The following is a 15,238-nucleotide window of genomic DNA, read 5'->3' on the forward strand; positions in this document are numbered from 1 at the left end:
GCAAAGTTGGTAGCAATGTAATTCCTCCTTAGTTTGTAGGATCAAACGGTTCTTGTTACCACCCTTGAAATTGAAACAAGGTATCAGACTTGAATCAGGAAGGATTGTATTCAACAGCGATAACTGCATTAAAAAGATTAACTAACGCTTCCATAAGAAAGGGACCTCCGAACATTTGAAGCAGAGGTTGACGGTTTGGGCGATTCCATTCAAATTAAATACATCAACTGGTTTTTTATCTTCTTGTCAAAACTTTTCAGTTTAGATGAAATCTGTTCATTCAGACCAGATTGACTTGCTAAATTATTTTGTATCATCTTTACTTGCTGACTTGAGAGTTTGAGTTGAGCTTCAGAATTTGCTTCGAAAGCTTGGGTTTCACCTCGGATAGTACCGATATTTTCCATCATTGAGGAGACGATTGACTTGGTGTTTTCCACTTCTGGTTTGATTTTACTGAACATGTAGAAATATACTTACTGTGGAAGCCATCACGTGATATGCAGGGTATTTTCTTTTGATACAGATGTTATCGTTTACTTACTTATTCATTTATTTAATCATTTATTTATTTTCTTCTTTCTTTCTTGTTCATCATTGTTTCCTACAGATCCTACGTTGCTACGCAGTTTCAGGCCGTGAGGGCGAGAAGAGCTTTCCCATGTTTTGATGAACCGTCCCTGAAAGCAACCTTTAACACAACTTTGGTTTTTAGACCTCATCGCATAGCCCTTTCTAACACAGAGATAATCCAAAATACGACCTATGACGATCCACACACAGGTGATACCTGGAATGTATCTGTCTTTGACACTACCGAGCTGATGTCTACCTACCTCAATGCGTATACTATTGGTGATTGGGAATGCATAGAAGATACAACAAGGAATGGCATTAAGGTAGTGTTTCTAGTTGAGGTTTGCAAAGATACCGGAACTAAAACTATATGCATACGTTTGAAAAAACATCAGATAACATGTAACGACATCATGTGTACTGACAAATAGACATATGATCGCATAAAAATAGAAAATAGTTCTATGTGTTGCCATTTTTGCAGATGTTGTTTTAATTTAACTTTACAGTTTGGTGTACATAGTCATCATCGATATGTAAGCTTATTTTTTCGTTGTATTTTGCCATTTCGTGAATAGTTTCGTGTATGGAGTCAACCAAGCTTACTTCACACAGCAGAGTACGGTCTAGATATAGGAATGGAGCAATTGTCAAGCTTTGAAGAATTATGGAATATAAGTTATCCGCTTCCAAAAATGGGTAAGTTGTGTGAATTTGTATTCGTTGTGTATTTGATTTGCTTGATCTCAAATAGTCGAGTACATTACATGTATTTATAGTTGTTCGACAAGTTGCTTTTCGTCAGGGGGCATTTTTAGCGTCTATACTTCATGTCGAAATTATTCTTAACTATAACCCCTTTCAGGCAAAATAATGACTCAAATACCGTACAAAGAAAAGAAATTAGCATTCTTTATATTAATCGATCCTTAGACTAAGTGTAGATGTCTAAAATCAAGGAACGAGTTTTTCCTCCAAAAGGTCATGTATCAATCACATACAATTTACGTAAAAACTATATACCATTAATGACACACTAAAATTTGTTTTTGTTTGTTTATCCAATCAGATATGGTAGCTCTCCCGGTCTTTGGTCCTGGTGCTATGGAAAACTGGGGTTTGATTTTGTACAGAGAGGTATATCTTTTATATGATCCAGGGAACCACACTCCTTCCAGGAAAAAAGGAGTTGCAGCAGTCGTTGCTCATGAACTTATCCATCAGGTACGCACTTGATGTATGTATGTATGTATGTATGTATGTATGTATGTATGTATGTATGTATGTATGTATGTGTGTATATATGTATGTATGTATGTATGTATGTATGTATGTATGTATGTATGTATATATGTATGTATGTATGTATGTATGTATGTATGTATGTATGTATGTATGTATGCATGTATGTATGTATACACGTTATAGAAAAGTGAATGAAATCCATGAACATTTTTTCAGTTTCAGTGACCTCATAACCACGTCGTGACAAACGCTTTCGAAAATATGTTTGCGTACTCTGTGTTTGAGTGTATGTGTCTATGTATGTGTTTGTGTCTGTAGGTATGGCTGTGTATGTGTTTTCGTCTGTGTGTGTGCATATGTCCATTTTCGGTATGCAATGGGATTTTTTAGTCACTTTCACAATAGATGGCAAATCAATAATTTACTGAGATGAGTGCTCTGTTCTACCAAAGTCAGTAAACTCTTCAGGCCACACATCACCTCAATTATTGATACATGTATACAGTATAGGAATGTTTTCTGGATGATTTAGTTTCATATCAAAAGCTTATATTAAGCTTACGTGGTGGTAAAGTACTTCAGTATGCTATTGCAACATACAGTCTGACTTCTTATTTAGGAAAGAAATATACAAGATTGTTAATTATTTAACGATGCCATCAATAAGTCTTAGCGTAGAAGGCCACATTAATAATAATAATAATAATAATAATAATAATAATAATAATAATAATAATAATAATAATAATAATAATAATAATAATAATAATAATAATAATTCTTTATTGTATCTTTATCCAAATCTGGACATCAGACCTATTCACAATAAAGAAAGAAAATAACCTGACAATAACAAAACAAGGAAAAGCAGGGTGTCAAAAATGGCTTATGTTTAAAATATTTATGTATTTGTTTTCTCAAGGCAGTTGACAGTGTATCGCTCTCTAAGTTTAAAGCATGTGTATGTGTATTTAGCCACTTCTTTGATTATATTCTCATGTTTAGTGTTCATTATATCAAGAAATTTTTCTGTGTTTGTCAAATCTGGGGGCCATATTTTAAAATGTGCTAAAACTGATTTTCTTTCGTCCGTGAACATTTTACAGTTTAAGATAAAGTGTTGCTCATCTTCAATTTCATTGGTTTAAATTTGGCACATAGGACATGTTCCACTGGCTATCTCTTGTTTATTGTGTCTACCTGTTTCTATTGTTAGTGTGTGTGAACTTATCCTTAGTTTTGTCAGAGCAGATCTATGGAGAGGATTTTTTATAATGCTTAAATATTTCTCACAAGTAGTATCCTAATATTTCTCACATGTAGTGTGTACATACAAGTCGAAAAATATGTTAGTACATTAAATGCATTTTAGCCAAAAGAATTAATATTTTTAAACATAAAACGCTAACCTATCCACTTAACTTATATATTTTAAACCAAGTAATATTTGAACATTTGTGAATGCACAGAAATTAGTCGTATGCATAGTGTTGGTAATGAATTCAACTTTCTCATCTGCAGTGGTTTGGTAACTGGGTAACGTGCGCCTGGTGGAGTGATCTATGGCTGAACGAGGGCTTCGCTACGTATTTCGAGCTTTACGGACTCGATATGGTTGAAGAGGGGTTTGATACAGTGAGACTATATTCATATTAAAATAGTGAAGTTTACGAAGTTTCCGATACATAACCAGTCAACGCATGATTTTAACATCGAGTCAACTCAAATTGTAAACTAGATGTTATCAGTGGCTTCGAATATTAAGTATTCTCTTCACCTTGAATTGTCTAGCTTAATTCGAAATCATGAACCAAATGTTGTTATGGAAATGGGTAAACCACCAACTGTTAGAAGAAATTCGAAGCTATCGATAGCCTCAACACTACTGAAATAGGGATGCCGGCGTATTCGTGCATCGTGGGCGAAAAAAGTGTTTCGATGAAATCAGGGACCGCATTTGATTCTATTGATTCCACACCGCCCACTACTAGTATTTTATAGAACCCTACCTACCAGTGGTTTATATTTGTAGTAATGGTAACGGCAAATGTGTACAAATACATCCAATTGGTGTACGTCCAACTACCCTGTGGTACTCGTTGATAACTTCACTTAACTTCACCTTTGCGCAACCCTTAATATCTACATGTACATCTCCATTCATTAAAGTTATTCATGATTAGAATACTCATTAAAATATGAAATCATTAACTGTCCAACAATTTGAGATTAGTATATGAACAATACCAGATACACATATTGATAAACTTTTGAGTATGAATTAAAATCTGAATTGTTTCATTTATACACAGTGGGATCAATTTTTCTTGAAAGATGCAACACACCGTGCGTTCAGCTCAGATCAACGTGGCACATCTCATCCTGTAGTCATGGACGTTGGGTTTGAGTCTGAAATCGCATTCGACACTATAACATATCAAAAGGTAAGTACTTAAAGTTGCACTCGCTGAGTTTAAAAGCCACTTGACTCAAAATAATTATACAAAATCAAAGATTAAATAGTATGCCTTCAATAGCACTGAAGCATATCATGGCTTTGCTATGTATGACTTGTAGTCGATTACTGTTGATGGATGTTACCTTGACAATTTGGTATACGTATAATAAATTACCTCATCGACTCATTTATGTGTAATTCATCAACACCCAGTGAGTTCTGTCAAAGCAAGTATTAGAATACAATAGGTATCTTATAAGGCGTAACATAATTGTGTTGTTCCGATTACATTCACTATTAAAATAGTACGTAGACTTTTTTATTTTACTTTATTATATTATTTTTTTCATGTGTGAGTGACTAGTTCAGGTTTTCCATTGTTTCCCAAATGGTCTCTGTGTTGTTTATTTCTTCCTATGATATGTACAGCCATTACAGATTGGAAGAATAGTTTTATATTGTCTTTTTAAGTTGATGGCAGTTTCCGCACCCACTATTCTTGCGAGATTTCACGATTTTTCGCGATTTTATTATTTTTCTCGAATACTTAAAAAAAGTTAGGGTCGGCCTGAAAAACTAGGTGGGGACGGGTAACCGGAACCAAACATTTTTGTATTTGACCTAAGGGAGTGTCCAGATTTTACTTGGGGGGGGGGGGCATAAATTTTCCTGAGGAAAAATTAGGGAACAAAAATTGCACAATTTTCTAGGGGGGTCATGGTAAAAAAAAAACATGATTATTTAATGCAACATAAATCGACCTAACTTGTCCGAGAAGATGTGCAAGACTTGTTTCATCACAATCACTATCAGTGTTATCATCAGTACATGAATTTCCTGAGCTATCAGTATCACAATTGTCTCCATCACTGCAAAAGAGATATAGCAATTGCATCAAGTAACTGTATGAAGCATACAGCTTTTTATGTTGGCACAGGGTTGGAAGTCATGTTAAATTATTTCAGTTTTTGACTATTCTAAACTTGTATTCAATACGTATCTAAAAAGTAGACCGCATTGCCCAATGGAAATATGTTGTTCTTGTCATTGTGCATCGAATGGTTATATTTTTTTCAGTCTAATGATTTACCCTCTAAAGGTTTATACACTTTATAAGTTATTTATGAGTATTTATTTTTTTTTTTAGCACAACTGAACAAAGGTTCAGAGGTTCAATGGCTATAGGCACGGCATTGAAGCTGTGTTTGTGTGTGTATGTGTGTTTTGTAATTGTATACAGACAGACAGACAGACAGACAGACAGACAGACAGACAGACAGACAGACAGACAGACAGACAGAGACAGACAGACAGACAGACATACATACATACATACATACATACATACATACATACATACATACATAGGGGAGCCACGAAAAAAAATACACGAGGAAAGAGGAAAATCCAGGGTCCCCCTGGAAGTAAAATCTGGACACTCCCTAATCAAAAAGCTATAAACGTGGCTTAAACCCTTGCATAGAAGGCAGTTAACGCGGAACTTGTTACAGTGTACTCATTGTATCCATACGTAGGCCCGGGACGTCCCATATCACATTTTAGAATTATTTAAATAACTTTTCCCCATATATGAGTACATAGAAGTGGATTTTTGTGACGATGTTATATTTTCTAGGGTGGTTCATTAATTATGTTAATGGATGGATTCCTTGGAGAAGACCTGATGTTTGAAGGCTTTCGTTTTTATCTTCGTCGACATGCTTATCAACCGGTTGTAACGGATAACCTATGGGATGCTTTGACAGAGGTACATATTATTAAACAAATCTTATTTACCCGTGAACTAATAGACTAAGTGCCTCTTTTCCACACCTTCCTATCTTTTGTCTCTTATTTATTATTGTCACAGACTAGTAGCTGTCCTACCTGGATTAGAAGGGGTGGGGGGTCACCCTGTTTTGAAAATTGTGGAGGGGGGTCATTGTGTTTTGGATTGTGATGGAAGAAGAAAATCCTTTTCTACAATGGTATATAGCCTTGTCTGAACTGACTGGTACATGTGTTATTTATTATTGTCACTGTTTCTTATATAGATTCTTTAATATTACTTCACGCAAGAGTTCAAAAATAACTCTACATATACATATTATTATTATTATTATTATCATCATCGTCATCATTACAAGTGAAGGGGTTTAAATATTATATAATAATAAAGCATTGTGTGAGAGACAATTTAGAGGAATGGTGCCTTTTGGTCCTATTGTCAATAAAATGTATCCGTTTGAGCATATATTTACTATGCCGGCTCATATTTGCTATGCTGGCTGACATTTGAGGGCGCCCTTTCACAACTTTATCTGTACATACTGCATTCAATTTGTGACTCTAAACTATAATAAAAGTAATTTCAAAATTACATGTCAGGAGAATAAAAAAGTGAAGGGGTTTAATATTATATAATAATGACAATAAAAAAAAATATTAGGATGAAGTTTATACGTCCCTGGTCGAACCTCTTAGCATATGAATTCAGAGCCATGTATACATGTAAACACACCCTGTCTTGTGTTGTCGACCTACAGCACACTACTTTGTAAATATAAAATGTCACTGAAATGAGCAAAATGGAACATTCTAATTCCCAATTATTGAATTCTAATCGAAAATGATTTGATATTTTTGTACTCGCGAACTTACAGAGATCGAATGAGAAAGGGCTTCACCATAAGACAACACATGAGGCAATGTAATAACATGTGGCTATATGGGGGAGTCCACTTATCTTGGATGGGTGGAAATGTCCGTGTTTTAAGTACATGTATGTACTCCAAAATGTATGGTTGTCAAAGTCGCTTCATCTCTTTGATTTGCTTCTTTTAAGAAAAATACAGCAGTCTGGTTTTCCATGGCCACGTCAGTATCGAATGCTACATATAGGTCCACCTCCTCCTCCCCCCCCCCCTTTGATCTAGACATATCATGTGTTGTTGCAGTACAGTCTATGATTACTCACAGTGTTATAGCGAAGTGGCTAGCTAGCCTCACAAATAGCAAAGTCATCGGATGATGTTGTCGTATTACTATCTCAGTTGAAAACTATGTACTCACTTTTTTTTTAATTATTTCATTATCTATTGATTGGGTTCATTACCATCCACACAGCAGCAGTTTTGTCATCTTTCAAAAAACTACTTATGCTTACACAGTGTGTCATGGTGCCGTATATCGTCTACGACTATTTTTGTCTCGTAAAATAAAATTTGAACATGCTGAAGAGAACTATGGCTAGGCATGTCTTACAGTGCAAATTTTTGTTTTATTTATTGATTTTGTTTTGATTTTTGACGTGGGAGCGTGATGTATTCACTGTTCTGTGCTATGTCCATATGAACGTGTTTTCACCGCGATGCATGTAATTTTCCAGGTAGACACAACAATGGCAACATTATTGTTGCATCTTTTTACATTGATTTCGTCAGTGGTACATGTTATTGTATCAAAATAAAAGCAATCAACTCTCGGTAGTCTGCTTGAAAGCAAGACAAACAATCCGGACTACGCATGCATTACAAAATATTTGCAATGCCCCTTTCTGTTTTTAAGTCAACTTCGTGTAAATTTTAGCAATTTTGTGTAAATTAATGATTATTCCTAGTCGTTCGGCAAAGTCATGTAAACAATAGGCTAGTGAGTCGCGGTTGCTTTCATTGTCTATCTCGCTTGTGTATATGATGTTTGGACCGCACACCGCTGCATACGCACATAAATGCAGTGCACGTGACATGTGTGATTTGCGTGATAGCTATTGCACAATGTATTACATTCTAGTGACGTCAGTCGACTTGCGCACGCACAGTATAACAGTCGCCATCTTTATAACACTGCACTGGTCAGCAAGCCTCATGCCTTCACGACTGTGAAATTCTGGATAATAATATCGATATTCCTGTAACAATCGATGATACTGTGATCCCCATCTATATTCAGTGTCCTTATCGTTTGAATTTGGCACATGTCACTGGGACCCGGAAATACGTACATACGCATATACGCACATCGTGTTGTCAGTTGAGTTGGAGAATTTAAAGCAGACGATATTTTGTTGGATAAAATCAAAGTACAAACAATAATATGCAGTATGGAGTCAACGATCATGTCAATTTGTACTCAAATGTATGTGTACACTTACTTTAAAGATTTTGTGATAAAAAACTGAACCTAGCTGCGTAGATGGAATTCTCAAGGACTGCTGGTATTTTAGGTATTTACAATTTATCCGGGGGAATTTAGAGTTTTAGCATTGCTTAAGTTTGATACAGATAATTTTAAAAATCATGAAACTTTCTTCCACCAGATATCATCAACTAGTACATGGCAATGATGTTTTTCCCAAAGTGTTTTATGTCTAATTTTTTTCACAAATTCACATAATATGGGTATTTTGGTTACCATGGCAACTGATGTTCATTACATGAACACTTTTTTGAACTCAGCATGACAAACTACCCTTGGTAGTGGGGTCAATGTGCAAATAAAAGATGTTATTTAACTAGTAGAAAAAATAGTACAGTTTACGACATTTTCCGTACTATAGTTCAGATTGAGTTCAATTCTGTACTTTTATGCTGATGAGGTGGACGTTTCTGTACTTTCCCATTAGCGCCTGTCTAATCGGATTATACTTGATCTGAAAAATAGTTCAGATTGCGAGTCGGAAGTGATTTGAATACATTTGCATTTAGTTCAGAATATATTCATGAGTTCACCCCCATAACTGGGCAGTAAACAAATGAATATTCAAATCTATCTCGCCTGCATGTGATTCAAGGCGTGTACACTAATTGTTTGACCCACAGAAAACTAACAGTAACACTATTTAGTTAGTTAGTTGTCTGTGTTTGACCCCATGAAGGCGGAGGGGGAGGGTGCAAAAGAAAAGGGTTACACACATGTACAGTGTATGATATGATGAGAGCTACATTTAATGTACATGTACATACGAACTGACATGTATACGTACATGTACAACTACGCTAGCATGTAAACGTTAGCAAAAACTCTTACTACTACCTCAGACCACTAAAATACTAGAGTGGTCTGAGCTACTACTACTTGCAAAAAGTATTTACAAGCATTTCCATGTAGGTCAATGAAATATCACCTATGTGGGTTATACTTCAATAGTCGGTCAAACAGCGTAAAGGTCTACATTCTACAATGACAGACATGATTGTTCAACTCGGTGCGATCTAAGATGAATTCACGGTGTATATTTGGTTACGTCGCCTTTGAATTGATGATGACGACTCGTCCGACCTAGACTGTTCTGGTCCAGTTTCAAGTGAAAGTCAGAATTATCACGGTGCCATTGATTATACTAACTGTGATGAAACTCGCCCACTCTAGTCTCTATGACTTCATTAGCCCCAAAATGCAAGAACTTAATAATGGTATTGTAAATCGAAGTTCATGCATGCTCTGACTGTCGCCTGTTTTTTGTTTTCTTACATTTTATACAATTTTGAATTGTTAGCTTTGTATTTCCTGCATTAATGTTGAAAACTGGTCTTTTTACTGTGCGTCTTCAATGCGCAGGTAAAATAGTGTGTTAATCTAGCATCGTGAGTACGCGCTCGCTTATGGTTTCGCATACCTTGGACTGCCTGTCATTCAGTATTGTTTTAGCCTATTTATTTCTGAGAAAAATGGTCTGTAAAGGGACTGCTTTAGTTGTCACAGTGCCTTTGTGGATTTATAAATCGATTTATGACAAGTGAGTCTACCTATTTTTTTTCCGACCCACTCAGTCAAGGAGTGCGATACACCAATCACCGTGTATTTAGCTTTGTATACAGTGTATGGATAATAGCAAGTTTCGGGACTGAAAAATCATAAATTGTTTGTTAGACTTATTTTTTATTCAATGTAATCTGGGTTGATTGGGAATTTTCAGATATCAGGATTTAAACCTCGGATTTCAACTCAGAAAGGCTATATTTTTTGCCTCAGTCTGAATTATATTAGTAGAACTCTCACCAACGTTCCCAATGTGAAGTGATCTGAAAGTTGGTGAGAGGTCCTCACGTTGGATTGCAGCACTGCATGTTCTTGCCGAGAAGATAAAGAGGTGTAGTAATTATGGTTTAAAACTGACTTTTACAAACGCCAGTCGTGTAGGGTCTATGATGTTTTATGTTGTGGATGAATGCGGCACTTTGATCTGAACCTCAGACCACTATAATAGGAACAGACTAGAATCGCTTTTTGTTTTAGGTGTGAATGGGGCTCTAAACCCATCTTCTCTGTCGTGCATGGTTACCCTTCAAACCTGCTTCAAGCCGAACGTTGTGCAAAACGATACTTCGTGTCTTTACGGGGTTTTTTTGCAATTGTGTTTTAGTGGCCTGAGTCTGAACAAGTGTTCATACAGTACAGCAAAGTCCCACCAACAAAATCCATAGCAATAGATGCAGGAAAACCTCAGTATGGGCGACGGTGAAATCATGGTGTTAATTCTAAAACTTTTGAAAGCAAGAACATATGTTTGTGCAACTTTTGTATTAAAAGCATACCATTCCAATTCAAGGACAACGATTTTGTTCAGAAATGGTGGTAGGACTATAATCCTTCCTACCTCCTTCCTTCCTACCTCCATAGTTCAAAACCGCTGATCGTAACTGCATGGTACAGCGCATCTACATTTATTTCTGAGTTCCGGAGGGCATTATTTGATAAGTACCCCATTCGTCCCTGTATTACTATTAGATCTTGTATAGTCATAACATTACAAAGATATGTGATTGTTGTGATCATTTCATTTGCTCATTATGTATTCAAGTGTAGTCAAATTTTCTTAGGTGTATGAGCAACTTTACTTCACCAATAAATTCTACTTTCTCACGAGTATTGTAAAATAACATGGCTATAATATGATACTACACAGCACGTTTTAGACGTATTTGCATATCAATGTCATCTTCAAATTTTCTTGAAGAATTCTTCATCTAGATACTCTAACATACCTGCACACCAAATGTCAGCCCATTCAATCGATTAGTTTTGCGGCTGTCATTCATTTTTACTTTGAATTCTTTTATTTACAAAACAAATGACAGTTTTTGACCCCAAAAATGACCAAAAACAGAAAATTGAAAATATCTTGCTGTCATAAACAAATATGAATAGACTTCTCGATAAAATTCCATTTACTCATTGGGAACATCGAACGTACAATGTCAAAAAGTCGCACTGGCGCAAAGTATCATGGGAAAACTTTCTTTGGCACACCTCACTTAGGAAATATAGCCGCAACAAAAAGTTAATACTGGGATCATGTCTTTTTAAATTTAGCCTTTACCTTATAGAATAGAAGTATCAAAAGTGTATGCACTAACAAGTATCTGTGGTTTGTGCAAACATGCCAAATCGCTGATGATTGTTAAACAACAAAACTTTGCATACCATTGTCATTAATAATTCTACGTTTTACTTCTGAATCAGTTCTAAACACTTACGATTGAAATGATCGTCAACGATACGCTGATTTGTAGTTGAGGGTAATTAAAAATATTTTACAATGACGATTTCGACCATTAGCCGATGGAGGTGACCCCAACCAAACCTGTCACAAGATGTAAACTTGCACACTTTTTTTGTGTCAATATGTCTGTTCTGGTCAGTCTGTTTTGGGAATTTATGGTACACTCACTGTCGCAGTTTTCAGCCAGGGTCACGTTATTCGACGATTACTATTTGGATAAACACTGCAAAAAAGTAACACCCGTCATTGTTGCTTAGACATTTTCCTAGGGTCTTTTTCAACATGATTTATAGTAAGAAGTAACTTTGTTGATGGTGTAGTCACTGAATTTATAACCCTACATCGATGACTTAGTAATTGAACACGCAAATGAATTATCATGAACACTGATCTACAACCGATCCGACCCTGGGATTCGATCACAATTCATGGCGTCGCTTGCCAGTCTATGTCTATGTCTTGGTCACGCAAACGTGAACACTCTGATATCTGAAACACTTCTTTGCTCCATATACGCACCTTTTTTTCATGGAAAATGTCATATAGTTTGAAGTAAGCTGGGAGAAAATATTAATGAGATATTTGTAGATTTAAATAAGAGTGAAATGATAGTCAAGTGATTTTGAACCATCTCCGTGTATTTTGCTTTAGCGAAAACACTGACAACTACTAGTATGTGATCGCCCGGTCGTCAAATTGCAAAGAACAATGAAGAACAGCTGAACACCTTCCTGTGGTCATCTGTTCCTTTCCGTACCGACTCTCAATTGTTTTGCTGCGTTTACTTGTATATCTTTAATAACAATAGTTTTTTAACTAACACCAATGTTCTTCCACTTTCTTTGCTTTCAAAATCAGTCACTTACTGTTGTAGCCAGTCAAAGACAGCCATCCTCAACTGGAAACACACCATGACAACAAAGATATACCAGAAAGTCATGACGTTTTGAATCATATCATTCGGCCCCCAACCCTGTTTTTGACAATTAAAAAATGCTCTACTACCCATCACAGCCAGTATCAATCAGACTTTTTCCATATATTATATTCCACCCTAACTTAACCCATATGACCGCCCCATTTATAACTCGTATGTCCGGACATGAACATGATTGGCTTTTCGCTGACCAAGGGGTATGAGACCATATGTGGAAGTGGGGGATAAGCTTATCAAATATGACCGTAGTTCCATGTAAATTAAAACTTATAGTTATGCTTATAGTCGTTACGTTTTCAGTTTATTGTGGTACCCGCTTGATGCTTTCTCTGAAGATGCCGACGGGATCAGTCTAAAATTCAGTTCTGGTGTATAAACTACAATGTATCACACATATCATGACTCTCACTATCCAATCCATCGGCTATACACTGGAGAACACAAGGACTATACTGACTGTTTTCTATCCAGCACGAAATAAATTGAGAATACGTGGAACTTATATGTACATGAACAGTAGCTCCGACAACTCTGACAAGTCTCTATATACCCCACCAGGCCTCTTTGCTGGAGTTCGCGGAGCGTGTGTTGTCAGTGCTAATCTCGTCTAGTTCCTATCACCGTGTTCCTAAACAGTATCGTTACCATTTACACCTCCACTCACTAAACTTGGTTTAGTCATAGAAAATAGAGAGGACCCTCTCTATTGTCTATGGTTTAGTTAGATACCAATTGGCATCTGGACTAGAGCTAATCACGAGTCCATCACAACGTGCATGCATCATTTTCTGATGTCCGCATTTTGGACATTGAAGTAAATGATTTTACATTTCTGAGTCTCATTCTGTATTTTTCCACTGTTCTATATGTGGTAGCTACTACTTTTGGCACAATTAAAAAAAAAGATGTTACGAAGACGAAAAAAAATATAATCGAGATGCACGATAAACATTTTTGGAAAAAAAGTCACATAAATGACTGCAGTATCCATATTTTTAATTGGCATGATTGAAGACTTTAAAAAATGAATGATGATAAAAGTGAGATTTTGCCTCAGTGATGGTTTTTCTATACAAGCGATAACATCACGATACCGGGTACTTCACAAACATTATCTCACTGACTTCAAAACCATAGTGACTAAATCGTTTCGTACAATTAGACGGCATGATGTTTTTTACGTCTCGCACAAGCATATACAATGGTACACTTTACCAAATTGTAATAGACCATGTAAATATTACATTGACCGATGCAGATCTTGCTCGCGCAGGTTGGGTAGATTTATATGCTACGTTATGCCTTAGGCCTAAAAAATAACTGTTTGGTTTCTGTTACCCGACCCACCTAGTTTTTCACTGCCGACCCTTAACTTTTTTTTACGTGTTCTTGAAAAACTAACAAAATCGCAACAATTGTGAAGTCTCACGAGACATAGTGGATGCAGAAACTGACATCAACTTAAAAAGACAATATAAAACTGTTCCTCCAATCTGTAATGGTTGTACATCTAATGGAAAGAAGCCAATAACACAGAGATCATTTGGAAAAAATGGAAAACCAGAATTAGACACTCGCACATTAATAAAAATAAATCTACCTACCCCACCTATTTATTTATTTTGCCTAATCGGAACAACACAATTTTTTTAATAGGCCTATTTCCTAACTCAAGCTTAAATTATTGGACCCTTGTGAACCAAAAATGTGCGAAAATACAACGCCAAAATAGTAACGCTTTGCACGGTTTTCACACTGAGCAATACGATTAGATCATAGACAGTGAAGTTCTCCAGTGTCTCTGGTTAGACCGACAACAATGAAACCGTTAGCGGGATCTCAGAGTCATACTCATTCACATACAATTTTTTATGGCTGTTCACGTTGGTTAGCAACATCTCTGTCTTTGAGTTTGAATGAAATCGCTGCCATTCCCTACAGGAAACTGTTCTATGGAATTACATGCCAGGAGCGCTTTCAATATCATAGAATGTTTTGTTGATCTTTTTTTTTCTTTTTTTCTTTTCTTTTTTTTTTTTGGGGGGGGGGGGGTCGACAACTTTTACCAAGACAACCATTATATTAATCATTATAGTAACTACCTAGCATGGCTAATAGCCATACTGAGGTAGAACTGTAGATTGCTAAAATGTTATGGGTTGCTGGTTGTACACAACCTCAGCATATGCCACTTGACTTTCAGGCATTAATAGGTGGCAGAAATAGTCCGCACCAGGGCCGCTCTGTAGTCCGCATAAAAGGGTGACTAAGCCCAGACAATATTGTCCAGACCAGATTTGGAGGTGTGAACGCATTTAAAGCTGACTCGGTTCTAAATCTTGGTGCATATTCATGAGGTCGACACCTAGAAAATGAACCATGTGTACATTTCTTTTGTCTTTTGTTAGTTAATTTATGCGGGTAAACTGTGTCTTCACTAACATTTTCCACTAAAAGTTTCAAAATTGTCTTGTTTTTTGAAGGACTACTATAATAATATTTCACCGCCCTTGCTTTA

The 15,238-nt window shown here is 36.2% G+C and overlaps 1 protein-coding gene across 1 annotated transcript in view; it reads left to right on the forward strand.

The window, feature by feature from the left end:
• Positions 1-15,238, forward strand: part of LOC144442707 (aminopeptidase N-like) — a 48,219-nt gene that overhangs the window by 9,817 nt on the left and 23,164 nt on the right. Inside the window, exons 2-7 of the mRNA XM_078132085.1 lie at positions 611-899; positions 1,155-1,275; positions 1,646-1,800; positions 3,343-3,456; positions 4,134-4,265; positions 5,916-6,047. Coding sequence (XP_077988211.1) covers positions 611-899; positions 1,155-1,275; positions 1,646-1,800; positions 3,343-3,456; positions 4,134-4,265; positions 5,916-6,047 — 943 coding nt within the window. The remainder of the gene's footprint in view (positions 1-610; positions 900-1,154; positions 1,276-1,645; positions 1,801-3,342; positions 3,457-4,133; positions 4,266-5,915; positions 6,048-15,238) is intronic.

Source organism: Glandiceps talaboti, chromosome 1 (assembly GCF_964340395.1).
Source record: "Glandiceps talaboti chromosome 1, keGlaTala1.1, whole genome shotgun sequence".
NCBI classification, from domain to species: Eukaryota; Metazoa; Hemichordata; class Enteropneusta; family Spengelidae; genus Glandiceps; species Glandiceps talaboti.